At 37.8% G+C, this 17,233-nt stretch overlaps 1 protein-coding gene across 2 annotated transcripts in view; it reads left to right on the top strand.

Annotated features, from left to right (window-relative positions):
* The first annotated feature begins 1,253 nt into the window (after window positions 1-1,253).
* gpcpd1 (glycerophosphocholine phosphodiesterase 1) overlaps window positions 1,254-17,233 on the top strand; it is a 33,578-nt gene continuing 17,598 nt past the window's right edge. The window contains exons 1-9 of one of the 2 annotated variants that reach the window (XM_033026217.1): window positions 1,254-1,371; window positions 3,254-3,344; window positions 4,350-4,434; window positions 6,609-6,684; window positions 9,142-9,144; window positions 10,561-10,599; window positions 12,511-12,634; window positions 14,242-14,488; window positions 15,595-15,751. In XM_033026217.1, the coding sequence (XP_032882108.1) occupies window positions 1,323-1,371; window positions 3,254-3,344; window positions 4,350-4,434; window positions 6,609-6,684; window positions 9,142-9,144; window positions 10,561-10,599; window positions 12,511-12,634; window positions 14,242-14,488; window positions 15,595-15,751 (871 nt within the window). In that variant the 5' untranslated portion in view covers window positions 1,254-1,322. The remainder of the gene's footprint in view (window positions 1,372-3,253; window positions 3,345-4,349; window positions 4,435-6,608; window positions 6,685-9,141; window positions 9,145-10,560; window positions 10,600-12,510; window positions 12,635-14,241; window positions 14,489-15,594; window positions 15,752-17,233) is intronic. The other variant, XM_033026218.1, reaches the window with a different exon arrangement.

Raw genomic sequence — 17,233 nt, 5'->3', positions numbered from 1 at the left:
CGAGTAACGTTTCTGCTTTTGGCAACAGACTTAAATACTTAATGTGTTAGCTTACTCTCATAATGCAACATTACTTATTTTTAACTCAAACACTAGCAATTAAATTGTGATATGTGTTTGCAATATATGAACAAGATGTTCCAGCTGAAATTTAAATAAATATCCATTGATTTAATTATCTTGGGCTTACCTGTCCGTTATGGTTAACCAGTCAAACTTTGCAGATTCCTTCAGTGGTACTGAATATAGCAAAGGGCAGTAATATAACCACCACATAGTTTACATTGTTCAGATAATTTTGAGCTTTCATGTTTGCCATTTTGTTTTGGCAAAAGCATTAAAATACATTGACAGTACAGTGATATTTTACCGCATTTTGGCTTGTAATTTCAGACTGACGTGGCAATTTTTAACTTTTGCTTTGCTGTAATAGGCAAAAGGCTTAGATTGTTATGTCAGTAGCTGAAAAGGCTTAAGCCATGACTGGGTTTTAAAAATGCCAAATCAATTTCTTAGGCCATTGTTTCAGTAGAAAATGTATGGAGATTTCATTTGTCATGCTTATCAGGAAATATTCTTAAAAAAATCTTTTTTTTGCAATCAAAATGGCGAACCGCCAATTAAATTAGCAATTGGTTGCTGCGCAAATAATCTAGAGTTTCTTTCTGACAATATAGTCTTTGAAGATGTAGGCTTTCGAGATGTTAAGAGAATTAATGACATTGCTTGACAATGGACCAATGCCTCATTTAGTTGTGGTTCACGATTCTTGATCCGAGCAATATTGTCGCTTGTATTTAAACGTGGTTATATATTCGGCACCTTTCACACCAGTGCAACTGATCGAAACCAAGAATTGATTTATAAGAAGGAACTGCAGATACTGGTTGACACCGAAGAGAACATAGAATGCTGGAGTAACTCAGCGGGTCAGGCAGCATCTCTGGAGAAAAGGAATAGGTGATGTTTCCGATTGAGACCCCTCATCAGACAGGTGAAAGTCTGATGAAGGGTCTCGACCTGAAACGTTACCTATTCCTTTTCTCCAGAGATGCCGCCTGACCCGCTGAGTTACTCCAGCATTTTGTGCCCATCTGCCATGAACTGATAGTTTGAACTCCATCTTGCTCTCCAAATTGAACAGTGATGGGGAAAGGAATGTGAATGCATTGAAAATCTTGGCAATAGATTCAACCTGAATCTTGATTATTATCTTTTGCAAGTGTTGCTAGCAACAATTTAACAAGTTTGTATAATAAATGGATCTAACTTTTTTACTCTAGGTAACATCAGCAATTGGTAGTGCCTCGGCATCGCTAAGGATGGGCACTTCAAGGGTCACTTTCAAAATAAAGGGAACTACACTTCCAGGTATTCTTTAGGGAATTGAAAGATAATAAATATTTCAATGTCCATGCAACTAATATATGAAATCACAAATGGGAACACAGAACTTCACACACTTGAGGGATAAAAATGCTTCATTTAGGAATTTTTCACAGATTATTAAATTTGTACAATTAATCCAGTCTCATGTCATTGTTTGCATCATTTTAGCTAGTTTGTATTATTGCCATTTTTTTGGGTAGACAGATGTGATGTTGGGTAAGATGCCAACTGCTAGAGGAGTTCAGCGGGTCAGGCAGCATTTAGGGAATGAATGAACAGACAATATTTCGGGCCAGGACTCTTATGCAGGCTGATTGGAATGGGTAGTGGAGGAAGCTGGAAAAGAGACGTGGGGCGGACAAGGACTGGGAAGTGATGAGTGAGGGAGGTTTGATTGACAGATTGGTGCAGTAAGTGACAAAAGTGTCAGATCGGGAGAGGAGCAGTGAAATGTAAGGCTGGAGAGAGTGATGTGGGTGGAAGGAGTCAAAGGAGGATAAAAGGGGGGGTTAAAGGGAGGAGATGGGTACGAAGGAGGGGAAAGGAGCATGAGGGTGGGATGATGTAAGAAATGCGCTTCACGCTTGGGTGCATGGGATAGAGGGGGATACTGATGACCTAGTTTATCGTTGCTTGGTTTTGATGAGAATTGGGTACTGTATTTACCTATTTTGCTGTTTAGCACTTTTATGGTTGCGTTACTAAAATAACTTCATTTCAGTGTACGGTTTAAAGAATTAACCTCTTGTATTTGAGTGACAATTAATTATATTATAAGCAAGCATGCTTGACGGAATGCGATTGCATAAAGTTGGTCATTTCAGTAGATTTGGTTACAATAGACATGCATCACGATACTTGCCTAGAGTCAATAATTTGGATAATCTTAATATAGGACTTGCCGTTGGCTATAGGTGTGCTCAAGTATGTGTTATGAAGCTTTGCAGTCTTTTGTTTAAGTTTTAATTACCATAATAATATGGTAACCATAACCAATTGAGAAACGGTAAGATGTACCAGAAAGGCTACTTTGGTAAATTACATAATATGCGAGTTGGAAAAGGAAGGGGAAATGGTTTATGTTTCAGATTAATGGCGTTTCAACAGAATGGGTAAAATAAGATATAATAATTTAGAGTAGAAGGTGCCTGGACGTTTGCCAGGGAAGATGGTAAAACAGATAAGATGTCAACATTTAAGAAGCATTTATATAACGCATGAGCAAGCATAGAATAGAGGGATTCCTACCACATGCAGACAGATGAGAGTAGTTAGAGTAGCGTCATGGTTGACGGAAAGACCTGATCATCTGCTGTGCTTAACTATGTTATAACTGTACAGGATTTTAAGTGCACATGAATTCTCTAAATGCTTGTTTTTTGAGGGGATTGCATGAAGGTTTAATGTGAATAGGTCAACCTAACCAAATATATTATAAGCCAGTTAATTATATAATCAGTGTTTTAGCCGAATAATCAATTTTGGGATAGGTTACTTTTTTAGTTTAGAGATATAGCGCGGAAACAGGCCCTTTGGCCCAACGAGTCCGCACATTAACATTATCCTACACACACTTGGGACAATTTACAATGTTGCTAAGCTAATTAATCTACATACCTGTGTTTGGAGCATTGGAGGAAACTGGAGCTCCCGGGGAAAAACCCGCACAGGTCACAGGGAGAACTTACAAACTCAGTACAGACTGCACCCGTAGTCAGGATGGAATCCGGGTATCTGGCGCTGTAAGGCAGCAACTCTACTGCCGCGCCCCCATGTCGCCCAATGTGGAATTTTAGAATTTTGATCTGGTATTTTGTGTACGTGACTTTTCCTCATAATTAATTCAAATTGTTTGGCACTGTAGGTGAAGTGTTTGCAGTATGTGGGAATTCAACTGCGCTTGGCAATTGGTCTTGTCAGAAAGCCTTGTTTCTCGATCCCACGGCAGATGATGAGTAAGTTCAACAATGTTTTTGGATTAAAATAGTCAGATTTGTGTAAATGTCTTTTTGTAGTTGATCATTCACTTTCCTATTGGTTCTGGTTCATTTAAGTGCTTCATTCCCTCACTGGTTTTTGATCTTTTTTATGAACATTATCAATGCCTGACTGGAGCGTAAAATTCATGTCTTAAATTGGTCCTATGTGGCAGGGAGATTGTCTTTGAGGCTGTGGCTAGTGCATTTTGTTGACTAACATTTAATCAGAGGGGAGGAAAAGGGGATAGAAAGATTCTTGATTAGTATGGATGTCAAGGGTTATGGGGAGTATGGGGTTAGGAGGGAGAGATAGATCAGCCATGATTGAATAGTGGAATAGACTTGCTGGGCCAAATAGCCTAATTCTGCTCTTATCACTTAAGACCTAACCTGGTGACAAAAGTTCAAATTGACCTCTTGTATGAAATATCTGCAAATAATGTTGAGCCATTGGTCGATTTTGCTCAGAAAGCTCAGACATTTTCTTGTACCTATTATTAATATATTAAGTATTTTGGCTTTTACAGTTAAAGGCGAGTTTTGCTATACTTTTTGGGTTTGACTCTGGCAGTATGTGTAGGCTCTATCGCTGATCTTTGGAGCAAAAGTTTCCCAGATACCATTTCCCCTCATATCTATCTACTGTTTTGAAAATCAAGAAACTACAAGGAGGAGACTTTCCTTCCTGGCTATTGTCAATTTTAGACATCTATTTTTAGGAGTAGTTGCTGGATCAATTGTTTCCGTGACAAGTTTCATGTTTGCTGTGACTGACGCAGGTCCTTGTTTTTGAGATCAAAGCTTAATTTTCTTTTAGATCCATTTCCTTGTCAATCTCCAGGCCGGTTGTAGGTTAGCTCCTGGTCAAAAATGGTTTCCAAGTAGTAATTTTTTTATTAATGCACTAACCATTTGATTTGTGAAAGCCTTAAATGTTATTCTTAAATAAAATCTATTGTTTCATACTCTATCTCTCCTCAGAATAACATGGACTGCAACAGTTAATCTTCCAAGAGCCATTCGTTTCAAATATCGATACTTCAAATGTTATTTTATTGAACCCAAGGTAAGACCCATTTTCCAGACAATCCGAGCTGCAATGTGATTTCTTGTTGGCTTTTTTTTTTAGCGTTCTCCAACAGAATGTTGTATTATCTAACCTCCAATTTTATTGCATGAGCAGTTGCAGCGACTGAGGAATATCACTTACTTGAATTTTACTCTGCTTCGATACTGGTGCAAGAATAATGAGATTTTCCACAGCTGAATGATATGCTGTTTTCTGTTACAGAATAAGGATAATTCTTGGGAGAAGGATAGAAAATTGGATAATTTGGGGGTTTAAAAAAAAGTCAGGGTTATGTTTTGAGTCTACTTAAAATCCTTGTATTAATCTACCATTGATACAGATGGTGCTTGTTATTTGTAAGTTTGATTGTGCCTTGGAGCTTTTGGGTAAACCTTGTGTTGGGGAATGATTTGCTGGTTGAGGTCGCATACTGTATAATTCTCCTATTCTCTCTTTCCAATTTGGCTGTTCCACTCTGTGTTGTCACAGATTTCCTTTGGCAAATGTATGCTCTTGACCAATGTTTCTTCTCAACACTTGCATTGGGGTTTTGGATTTAATTTTATTATGGAATCTTTTAAAGCTGTGAATAATCTAGCATTGTCCTACCTATCCCGCTCTTGTTTGCAATAGTTTGGCTACTTTACATGCTGCTTTCTACTTGAATTCATTTTGATGGTCAAATTGTCACAATTTTATTTTTTTTCTGTTCATTTACAAAACGCGCCCTTGTTGGAAATAACCTGCACTCAGTTTTAATTGGACTTCATAATTGGATGTATATTCAGACCACAATTTGCATGATAACCAAAATATAAAAATCAACAAAAATGGATTGATGTGAAAGAAATGTACGCATTTATTAGTGTTGCCACTATGATTCCTATGGTGCAACATGGAGGTTTTCTGCCACTTGAGGGGTCGTGTCCTTCCAAACCTGGGTGGTGGCTGGAAAGTATGTTGAGGAATATAAAGTTGAAGCGCTGGCATTTACAGGTTTCTTGCTCTTGACAACGGAGGAATCGATTCAAGCTGAATGATGCGTCGGACTGCCTTTGGCTTGGAGAGAAAGCTTTAATGGCTCTGTGTGCTGTCGGCCTTGTCAGTTTAATAATTTGCACAATTTTTCTTTAAAATTTGCAATGAACCAACCAGTCCTACAAGAAGGAAACCTATGGAATGTTACAGTTGATTTTTGTGTTTTAATTTTTTTTGTTCTCCAGGTGAGTGCTCCCGCATCTTTATTAACCAGTGCCTAGCATTAACATTGGGTACGCCCAGGATTAATGCAGCCGAATACCTTTGGAGCACCGCTCCCTGCTTGCCCACCAGTGTATTTTATGCATCTACTACTTGAAATGTTGCAAGTGAATTCAGAAATAGGTTGTTTTTTTTAACCACAGTCCAATGCGCCCAAGAAAATGCATTAAGACTGCTTGATATATTTGATGAGTCCTTCTAATTAGTAGAGCGAGGATAGGTTTTATAAGCCTCTAGTTTCAGACTGAAATCCTGTAGATGAAAGGACAGTTTTCTAATCTATAGTTCCTTTGTCCTTATTTACATAATTTTAAGACATTTATAGTAATTTCTTTGAGTAATTTATTTTGTTTTGAATCAATATTTTGAGATTTTAATTGAAGAAAAGTCTTTATCCAAATTACAATAACTGCATTTTGTACCGTTCACTGCACATGGCATGTTTAATTTAAAATGTAATGCTTCAAATCCTGTGTAGTGAATAGCTGTGCTGAGCAACTCCTCCAGACCTGAAGGCCTGTTCGTAGGCATCCACCAGTGGTGCTGTTCATACAGCAGGCCAGTTGGAAGCTTATGACAATAACCTGGCAAAAACATTGCCAACACTTCTCCCCTCTGGGGAGCTGATGGGATCTGTGGCAGAAATGTTAATATTGATAGTCTGCAATAAGTAATTCAGATCTGCATCTGTTAATTTTCTATTAGCCTGTGCTACGGTTTATCCAGTTTTTATATTGATTTCTAAACTCAAGCTATTACCTTGGTCAATCATCATTGCATGAATGGAAAAATTGTAAATATTCTACCAGAAGTAGTTTAAAAACGTGTATCTCTTGACATCCAAACTTGCATTTTCTTCTGGTCCTTTTGTTTATTATAAAGGGCTTTAATCTTTTTATCACTTGACTCAGAACCCTGCTGATCTTCGGCAAGTGCTAGTCAACAAGTGGGAGACTCATCCTCATCCACGATCATTTAATCCGTCGGGTATGTCACTACAGTGTATTGAGTTTGTTATTTGCCGGATTGGCAATAGCAAGGGTACTTGTGATAAATTAAGCCTTGGACAATTGTAATTTAACTTTCAAATTTGAAGTATATTTTTAATGCAAGTCTTCCCATATTTTAAATGCTGTGCAAATGTATCTGTTGTGTGGAACAGAAAATGTGATCAGCAACACATCTAAACAGTCATCGTATCCTACCACATACCCCTTAGCCCCATGAAACCCATGTTTTCATGCTTCTGTGTGCTTCCCCTCGCAATCTACACCCAGGATGTTCCCAGCCTGTGTTATGAACAGAATCTCCCAAAGTAAAAGACAAAAAACTATTTTATGACAAAAACTTCTTTGTTAGTTCGGCATCGTGTTCTGTACTTCAGAGTATGGAATGAGCTTCTTATGAAACAATCCATCACATTGATTCTAATGTTAAGATTTCAACATCGTACCAAGTGCCTGCTACATTTTCTTTGGATCATTCATACTGCCCATGCTTAGTACATGAGATTGAAGCGGCAACTTTCTCCAGATTTCTGCCATTGTGCCTCCTGTTTGGATAAAAGTTAACTTCACGGCAGTTAACCGCAGCCTTTTTTTTTCCTTTTCTACATCAACCATCTCAAAGAAAATATGTCAAATCCTATTTGGTGCTGTTCTCTAATTAGTTGATTTGTAATCTGGCCGCATGAGAAATAGGAGATGAGTTTTTCTTCAATCTACATTGATGTATTTAAAAAGCTGTCACCGTACCGCTCCATAGTATTGGCTCAAAATGATTCGACAATACTTTTCCAATTTGGTACCATTGCAATGGGAAATCTGAAAACCTAATTAAGTATTGGCAAAAAAGATACCTTTGTCAGTGTAAAGTGCATATAAAGCATGGTGATTTGTGCTTTTAAAAAATGGGGCATAGTCATGACTGGAATTGAAGGCTTTTTAAATTGGTGCTGCAAAATGAAGCTGCCTTACACTAATCTTTTATTTGTGGGAATTGTATTGGGCATTAATAATTCTACTTTTATCAATTGCCCACTTTTGACGATAGACAACCTTTGCCCCTAAAATGTTCACATTTGTTTAAAATATTTTTTATAATTATTTGCTCTGCCAAACTCTCCCAATGATTTTTAATTAAAAAATTGGTATAGCCATCTGATTTCCATTGAGCATTCTATATTTATCATTTTTGATTATTATTTGGATCTCTGCAAAGTGCTATTTTATACTCTATTCTGTTTCTTCCTCTTGTTCCCAATGAACACACTGCGGTTAAAAGAGCCATAATGTAGCGTCTTCACTAGCCTTCCTTCCAATTCACCCCACTGCACACCAGCCTCCCCACCATAACTTCTTGAATCCAGCTGAATGCTTTTGTATGAAGCACCTGATCTTCTCGCAGCTGAGTGTATATGATTGTTAAATTGGTGTGTGGAGGCTGTGAAATGCATCATGCCCTTGGCTGGCATAGCAAAAACAGCTTATTGCTGATCCAGGGCACTACCACCAAATGTGGTATTTTGCACTTAACTTGTAATTAAGTTTTTGTTAAGGTTTGGATTTATAAATGCAGACAAACGAAGCAATTAAAACGTCTATGAGCTATAAGGTTTGGAAGAATTAAATTGCATGTCACAGGTGAGTACAATATTTAGCAGGCTGTACATCTCTGTAATGGATCATCTGTAGCGACAGCAAAACATGAGATAATGAAGAAAAGAGTTGATCATGCGTGCTCAAACAATGCACAGTTCCCCTAAGATGTTACTGCTGTTGCTCAGACAATACCATCTCTGGGTTACTTCATGAAGTGAGTTGCCTTCATTTCCTTTTCCCAGATTCACAATTTTCATTAATTATTTTTTAAATAACCCTTTTTGAGCCTTGCCAGAAATGACCTGTTTTGTAGTTTAGGAGTCGAACTGACTGTATTTCTTCTGAAGTCGGCTTCCTTCTGGTGGCCCTTTCCTTGAAATTGGCATCTCAAGTGACAATGTTCCATGAGCATGTCATTGGTGTAAAACTTTTTAAGATTTGACTTTTCCCCCTAAAATACCAGTTTTCCCTTTGTTGTGACAATGTCTAGAATTCCAGGTTTCTGGTGCTAATGAAGAAACCGAATTGAGCACCATCCTATTTGTTCTACCTTTAGTAATTGCTTGATTTCAAATAAACCCCAGTTATAAGGTGAGCCAAGGACCATTGAGCCCAATATTGTAGTTCATTTGCAAAATTGTAGTTCATTTCATTTGAATAAGATGCTAAAGCTTTTTTTTTTTTATTGTTGTGAGGCTGTATTGATTTCCATATTTTGTACTTACCATCGAAGATGATTAATGAATATTGATATTACTTACTGTGCATACTTACTACTCTAGGAACATATTCAGAAGAATAGTATTTGGGTGGACCTTACAGTTATTAACAATTCTTTGCATAGGAAGTTTTTTTTATGATGAAACTCAGAAGATCGTACTTCTAATTGTATATAAAGATTTTACAATTCAATTATCTGTTCATGCCTTTGCTATAATAAAGTAAGCCAGGAAGAGGTTTTTTGCGTATTGTGGATACATAGCAAGAGCACCGAACGTCTTGAAACCAAGTCCTGGCTGTCTCAATACACTAAATAAAGAGCATGCTATTTAGCGAACATTTGTGCCTCCCTTTTTTCTGGCCCAAATCCAGCATGGGCTCAAAATCTATCCCAATTTACTGCCCAGAAACAGACCAATAGATCTGCTGAGGGCTTTTGGCATTTTTTGTTTTGGATATTTCTTTTCTCCAAGTTCATGTTTGTACGGCATTAATCTCTTCCCACCTATTTTCATCTAACCTCATCAACATTCTGTTCCTTTCTCCCTCTTTTTTTGTTAGCTGACTTCCCTTTATAACTGTCAGATGCTCACCTAACAAGGTTGAACGGGTCAACAGTATATTTGGAGATAAAATGGACAGACATTGTTTTTTGTCAGGATCCTTCGGACTGGGTCTGGAAATTACTTTGTGGAAACACTGGGCATCAATGGTTTCTGTTTTAGATCCTGGGTCAAAGTTGACTTAGTGATCAACCTTTCTAAATGGCCATCTTTTTGGGGGGGCTTTTTGGGGCACAGTGAAGTTATTGTGCAAGTAAACAGAGGGTTTCTTTCAGTGAATTGACTGAGTTCATTCCATCTTAGTGGCTACTGACAGTAATGTGAAGTTCATTTCATTTTTATTGGCTTGTAAATTTGTAAATTAATGAAAGCGTTGCCTAATTCGTATTCCTCAACAAGGTGGAATGTGCCCACTCTCTTGAAAAATGGTTGACTAATGTCTGTTCCATGCCGTTAACGTACTTCCATTGCCTTAGTGAAGGTAATTTCATTGCAAAATAGGTAGCCTGATTGCCTATGCACTTATTGGCCCTAGATTTGTGGGCATTTAGGCTTCACATTATTGTGGTTTGCTATGTTCCTCTTCAATCCTAGTTTTCCGTAAACATTACTAGTCAAGCCGAATTTGTTGTCTTTAACTTTCTCCCTGGCTGTTCGGTTTCTGAGGAATGAAATTTAAAAAATGTTTGCCGTACAAATTTTGTTTGCATTTTTAAGACCTGGATATGACCTTCGGTGCTCACTATGTAATCCAGGAAAGATATTTCAAAAACGTGTTCTTTTTGGTGATAAGTATATGGTTAAAAATGCTTCAATATTATGGATTCCAAAATCATATATCATGTGCTGAAATAAAAAATATTAAATTAATTCCTAGCTCTGTATTACAACTAGGAATATAAAATTGTTTACTTTTGAACTGAAAATGTTATGCTTGTAACAATTATTGACTTTTCCCATTGCTTCCTTTTTTTTTCTAGAAGAGTGCATATTGGATGATGGAAACTTTGGGATCCACAGTGAGTAGGGTTATTTTTATAATTCAGTAATAATAAGATAGGATAAATATCATAAATATAGGAGTTTCTGCGGCACTACATATAGATTGAATGTTGTTATTGGTCTGCAATGGGCATGAAGTACTAGCACACTTTTAATACTATTGCTAACAGATATGTGTGTAACATATTGGGCCAGTGCAGTCAGTGAACGGCCAAGAGGTAGTGAGGCTCTTCAGGGAGTCGGGGTAGAGGTTCTCAGATGTGCAGGGGAAGGAAAAAAACAGCATAAAGTACAAAATGTAATGTATAATGTATTTAAATCTTGGGATTTAGAGAGAGAGAGTACTGTGTCCTATTCATGTTTAAATCGCTTATCGTTGCATGGAAGTTCAATAGATGGTGGATAAAGTTTACTGTGTTTGGAGTTCTGTTTAGAATCTATTAAAAATGAAATTTACTGAGATAATGCTGTGCACAGACACTTTCCATGTGTTATTAAATTACTGTGAAATAGCTACAATTAGATTTAGGAAGACCGATCTTACAACATTCTAAGCATCAATACTTCCACATGCCATTAAGTATACTTCTATACCTGTATCGCAAAATGTGCTTTCTCTGCCGGGAGCCATATGTTGGCATGGACAGTTCAGTTTAGTTTATTGTCACATGTACCGAGGAACAGTGATAGGTTTTTGTTGCGTGCTATCTAGTTAGCAGATAGAAATTGCATGATTACAATCGAGCCATTCACAGTGTATAGATACATAATAATGGAATAACGTTTAGTACAAGTTAAAACAAGCAAAGTCCAATCATAATTTTCCGAGGGTCATCATAGAGGTGGATAGTAGTTCAGCCATGCTCTCTGGTTGTGGTAGGATGATTCTGTTGCCTGATAACTGCTGGGAAGAAACTGTCATCGTGACATTTCTTGTCAATGCCTCTCTTTTCGGAACCTACTACTAATCCCTGTTCTTGCCATTACGCTTTTGCTCATTAAACTAGACCAGGAGCTATTTGTCCTTTTCTGATTCTGACAACACCAATGTGTCTTATTGTAATTTTGAAGAAAATGTAAAACATTTTCAATCACAACAAAAGGTAGAAGAAAGTTAATGTAAGCAAGAACATGGTAAGATGCCCAAAAGTGGTAATTGGCGCACTGTTTCTGGGACTTGCGATGGGAAATATTTAACAATAATTGCTCCCGTTTAAGTTTTCACCCCTCCAGCTAATGCCAATCTATGTACCAAATATTCCCTCCATCTCATCAATAGTTCTCAAACAGGGAGAAAAGCTGAACCAGTTTGGAGGACATCAGAATGCTTAAGACAGAGGGGAAAAAAACCCTAATTTCCTGACGTGATGGTTTATGGGTCAAGTTCAAAGAGTAGAGAGTATGGCAGAGGGTATCATCAATAGGCTTCATGTGCACACGAGTGTCCCCTTTAAAAGCCAAATTACTGCTCTTGTCTCCCTTGTTTGTAACCGGTTTCTTATTTCTAAGCTTTGTTTGAATTGATCTGTTCTTCCTTTTGTCTTAAGCTGTTAATAAATCTAATTATCCACTTTGGGCTAGTACCTTTTGAAATGTTGTCTCATTTTGTTTGATTCTGACAATTTTTCTGTCTTTCTATTTTACTAGCCACATCTTCAATGCTAAATTTAGTGCGTAATTCCACTGATCACAGTGCTGATGTTCATGAAATGTTCACACTGGTGTCATGTACTATATATTAATTACATGCCTCTACCAGATGTAATTTTCATTAAAATCCCACAAGCATAGATATTCTAGGAAGTCGATGGCTGACTTGTATTTGATGTTCCATGTTTTTTTTTAAATGTTTGAGAATGATTTAATCGTGTCTTTTATCTATTTTTTTTTAAAAAAACCCTCAAACTGAGTGACTGAATTTGTTACAGATGACATTGAGAAATTGGATTCTGGCTGGTTAACATGCCAAAGTGAAATTCGCTTGAGGTTGCACTATTCTGAAAAACCTCCAGTTTCCATATCCAAAAAGAAGTTCAAGAAATCAAGATTTAGGTAAACCATTTGAAATGTTGAGATTTAAAGAGGAAAGTAAAGAAATGTAAACAGGTGCTTGATTGTTTGCGAAGACAGGTGGTATGTTATTCAGTTAAAATTGCTGTCCTATTTAAATTAATGATAATATTCCATTGGCCAAACCTCAATCTATTGCCTGCAGATTTAAAAGAATATAGTTAGGCTGCCTGATCCTACTTTGCAATTGGATCAGTCCATATGCATTTATGAAAACTGCTGAATTCTGTGTTTTAATCTGAAAAGCGCTCAAATGTATAGAAAATGGTGCTGACCCATAAATCTAAAAAATACTTTCTGGGAAGTCCTTCCCTTGATTGTTTCTTTTCTAACCAGTTTACATTAGTTGCATGAAATTCATTTAATATCTTATCAGTCTTCAATTAACATTTCCACCTTGAATCCACAACCATGGGTTGCTAATTTAGATAATGGCACGACAAGCAAATCACAATATAGTTTGCCTGTTCAACCATATAGCGAACACATTCATATGCTGATTGGTTATAGCAGATGAGAATTGGACTACCAATCAGCATTAGATGCTTGAATGAGCTAAAATTGCAGCATTTGTCTATGGATTTTTGGATAATAGGTCGTGACGACAGAAGAAAATTGGATGGAAATTCTGATGTAAATTTGGTACCTTATGACCAGGCTGCTGAAATGGAGTTCCAAGTATTCAGCTTGTTTCATTAGGTGGTATGATCTACAGATTAGAGAACAGAAATCAACCCATTGAAGTTCATGGGGCCAAAGAGAATGGCATAGCCTCTAGTAAAATAAAATCTAATCTAATCTATGGAGAGAGGTTTTAGTGATGGTGTACTAAATCTCTGGAGCATTCTTCCTAGCATGGGCGTGGAAGCAGAGGGGGGGAGATAATGTTTTAAGTATTACATTGATACTTTGATGTGATGTATATTTTCAGAATCTGAGTGACGTGGGAGTTGTACACTGCATGTAACCATTTTAGACTGATAGTTATGTTGATCTCAACAGAATAGTTTGTGTTAACCAACTTCAGACATTAGGGGAGTAAAACAGTCACACTCATTTGATTTATCCAGGATACAACTAGCTTTAGGAATAGTACAATAAAACTCCAATAATTTAGCACACCCAGGACTTTGGTGCTCAACTGGCAAATTTTCAGAACAATTGAATGTTATTCCTATTAATATTCCAAAGCAATTTTATTTTTTTTGATGTTAAGCAGTAATATCTAAACATCTAAATAAATTTTCAGGTGTTCCTGATAAACATGAAAAGTTGGGTCCTGGTGAGTTCAAATAGAACACAGGTACTAGGGCCCAAGTGAGTTGAAAGGGTGTGCAGCATATATCACCAGCTGTGTCAATTGCTGAAATATTGGAATTTCCAAATAGTAATTAGATTAGCTGTGTGCTTGTATGACACAGCATATATCACCAGCTGTGTCAATTGCTGAAATATTGGAATTTCCAAATAGTAATTAGATTAGCATTGTACTTGTATGATGCAGTTTCCTGAATAAGGTTTTTAGTACCTATTACTGAATTTGCCGTTAGACATGTAAGGTTGGTTGAATCCCCGTTTTGTACTTAAAGGGTGAAGTTGACATTGGAGGGATTTGAAGAAGAGGGTGAAGAAGGTGAAGATGATGACAAACCTGTGACTATCTTAGCTGAGAAAATCGCCAATACTTTAGAAATTGCCTTAATCAGCAACAATGGATACAGGTCACGTCACTCTCAGCCAGAATGTGGCTATGCCTTGGAACCTGGCCAGTGGACAGAGTATAGCATTCAAACTATGGAGCCAGATAACCTGGAGCTAATTTTTGACTTCTTTGAGGTATGAGATTTTATTATTTTATAACCTTAAATATAATCTGCAAATTTCTTATTATTGGCTTGATTTGCAGTGTTTGAGATGGAAGGAAAGCTTTTATTATGACCCCTCTATTTTGGAAACAATTATTGCTACAATAGCTTAATCCTGTGCTAAGCCTTGGCTCTTTTTTTCATATTATTGTAAGCAATATGCTTAAATGGTATAGTTTCTTCATTTTCACATGTGTATGATTTCGGGTTATGGAATCTAATCCGATTTAGATTATTTGCTGCTTAAAGTATTGCTGGCCTTCAGTTTCCTAGAGAGGTTTTGTTCAGGTTGTTCGATACAATTTTTTAACGTCCAGTTGTAATTCGGTTTGAAGAAGAATCATGTAATACTGCCATTTTGAATGCAGCTGCAACAGTGCACCAGTTTTGAATTTGGAAGATTAAGTAGCAGTGACTGTTCTTTAACATCAAAACTACATTTGATGAATTGTACTAAAGATCCGAGGGAAAAACTAATTAGTGGCTGAAATCAATGCGTGAAGATGGTTATGGCTGGTCATTCATCCCAACCCCCGGATATTGACACTGTCCCAGGTTGATCACCTTCAGATACTCCAATAATGATTTGCCTCCATCAAAAGATGCGGGTGCTTTCTGCTGATTCAATGTGTTCACAACTTGGCTATTCTAATGTGACATAGATTCATATAACAGGGAAACAGGCCATTGACCCAATGCCAACCAGCGGGCACTTATCTGTATTAATCCCATCTCCCAGCAAAGGTATTGAAACCTGAAATAGTTGGCTTTTAATTAATGTTCATGGTTCACTGAAGGACCTGCTGTCTGAGTTTACGACAGAAGTAAGCAGATTTATCTGCTCATGTCTGACTCTCATGTAGGTCATGCTGCACCTGAATGGCCTGCCGAGTTTTAAATGGAGGTCACCCCACTCCCACAAGCTGAAGAACACTAAAAGCCTACATTTAACACATACTATTAAAACACAAAGAAGAAAGGGACAGACAGACTGTTTGTGAGGCAGCCATTGCTGGCACCACCCGGTACTTTTAAATATTGTTTAAACTTCTTCACTGCTCTATTTACATTTTACAGGAAGAGTTGGGCGTAGCAGTGGTGCAAGGTGACCCACTCCCTGGTCATGTCGGCTCTGCCTGTCTTCTCTCTTCAACAATAGTAGAGAAGTCCAGTGGACTTATCACGCTTCCTATCATGAGCAGAAATTCGAGAAAGACTCTTGGGAAAGTAAAAGGTACTAATATTCAAAACAATGTATATGCCTGAGAATTAGTTTGTTTGAAGCTTTTATGTGCAAATTGTACTGGGCTCTTTCATTTGCAATGTATGTTATCTTTTCTGAAGTTTTCCTGGATTCGGGCACACACCAAATTATGCTGCTGAGTGACTATTTCACTGTTACCAGCTCGTTCTCTCGCCATCTGCGGCAGATCTCTGAATAAATATTAATGATTTTCTGTGCATTTGGCAGTTACTACATAATTTGTGATTTTGAGAGTAAATTGCCCGACCCTTTTTATGCTTTTCGACCCCCTCCCTGCACTTTTACCATATTTGTATCCCTTTGATTAAGATCTGGTGATCTTGCTGGCATTGGAACTTTCACCAATTGTGTTTTAACATTCGATTTTTGGATATAGACCATAGAAATATAGAAAATAGGTGCAGGAGTAGGCCATTCGGCCCTTCGAGCCTGCACCCCCATTCAATATGATCATGGCTAATCATCCAACTCAGTATCCCATCTGCCTTCTCACCATACCCCCTGATCCCTTTAGCCACAAGGGCCACATCTAACTCTCTTAAATATAACCAATGAACTGGCCTCAACTACCTTCTGTGGCAGAGAATTCCAGAGATTTACCACTCTCTGTTTTTCTCATCGCGGTCCTAAAAGATTTCCCCCTTATCCTTAAACTGTGACCCCTTGTTCTGGACTTCCCCAACATCGGGACCAATCTTCCTGCATCTAGCCTGTCCAACCCCTTAAGAATTTTGTAAGTTTCTATAAGATCCCCCCTCAATCTTCTAAATTCTAGCGAGTACAAGCCGAGTCTATCCAGTTTTTCTTCATATGAAAGTCCTGACATCCCAGGAATCAGTCTGGTGAACCTTCTCTGTACTCCCTCTATGGCAAGAATGTCTTTCCTCAGATTAGGAGACCAAAACTGTACGCAATACTCCAGGTGTGGTCTCACCAAGACCCTGTACAACTGCAGTAGATCCTCCGTGCTCCTAAACTCAAATCCTTTTGCTATGAATGCTAACATACCATTCGCTTTCTTCACTGCCTGCTGCACCTGCATGCCTACTTTCAATGACTGGTGTACCATGGCACCCAGGTCTCGTTGCATCTCCCCTTTTCCTAATCGACCACCCTAACACTGTTTCCGGTATATTTTTGCCAATTTGGGGGGGCGGCTGAAATGCTTGTAGGGAATCCAATTGGGCATTAATGTTCACAAGGAAATGCAGATGGTTGTTAATATAAGAAAAAAAGGTGCGTGTATAACTCAGCGGGTCAGGCAGCACCTCTGGAGGACATGGTTTTGGGTCGGGACCTTCAAGTTTAATTCACCTAGAAATGGAAACGTTGAATTTTTAGGCTATGGTGCATAATTCTGCAACAGTAGAATATCAACATTTGCTGCATACATCTCAATTATTTTTGGTAACGGCATTTTTAGGGCCAGGTGCAGTGTCTCAATCAAAAACA

The sequence above is a fragment of the Amblyraja radiata genome, chromosome 8 (assembly GCF_010909765.2).
Source record: "Amblyraja radiata isolate CabotCenter1 chromosome 8, sAmbRad1.1.pri, whole genome shotgun sequence".
NCBI lineage: Eukaryota > Metazoa > Chordata > Chondrichthyes > Rajiformes > Rajidae > Amblyraja > Amblyraja radiata.
This window is presented reverse-complemented; position numbering and strand designations above follow the sequence as displayed.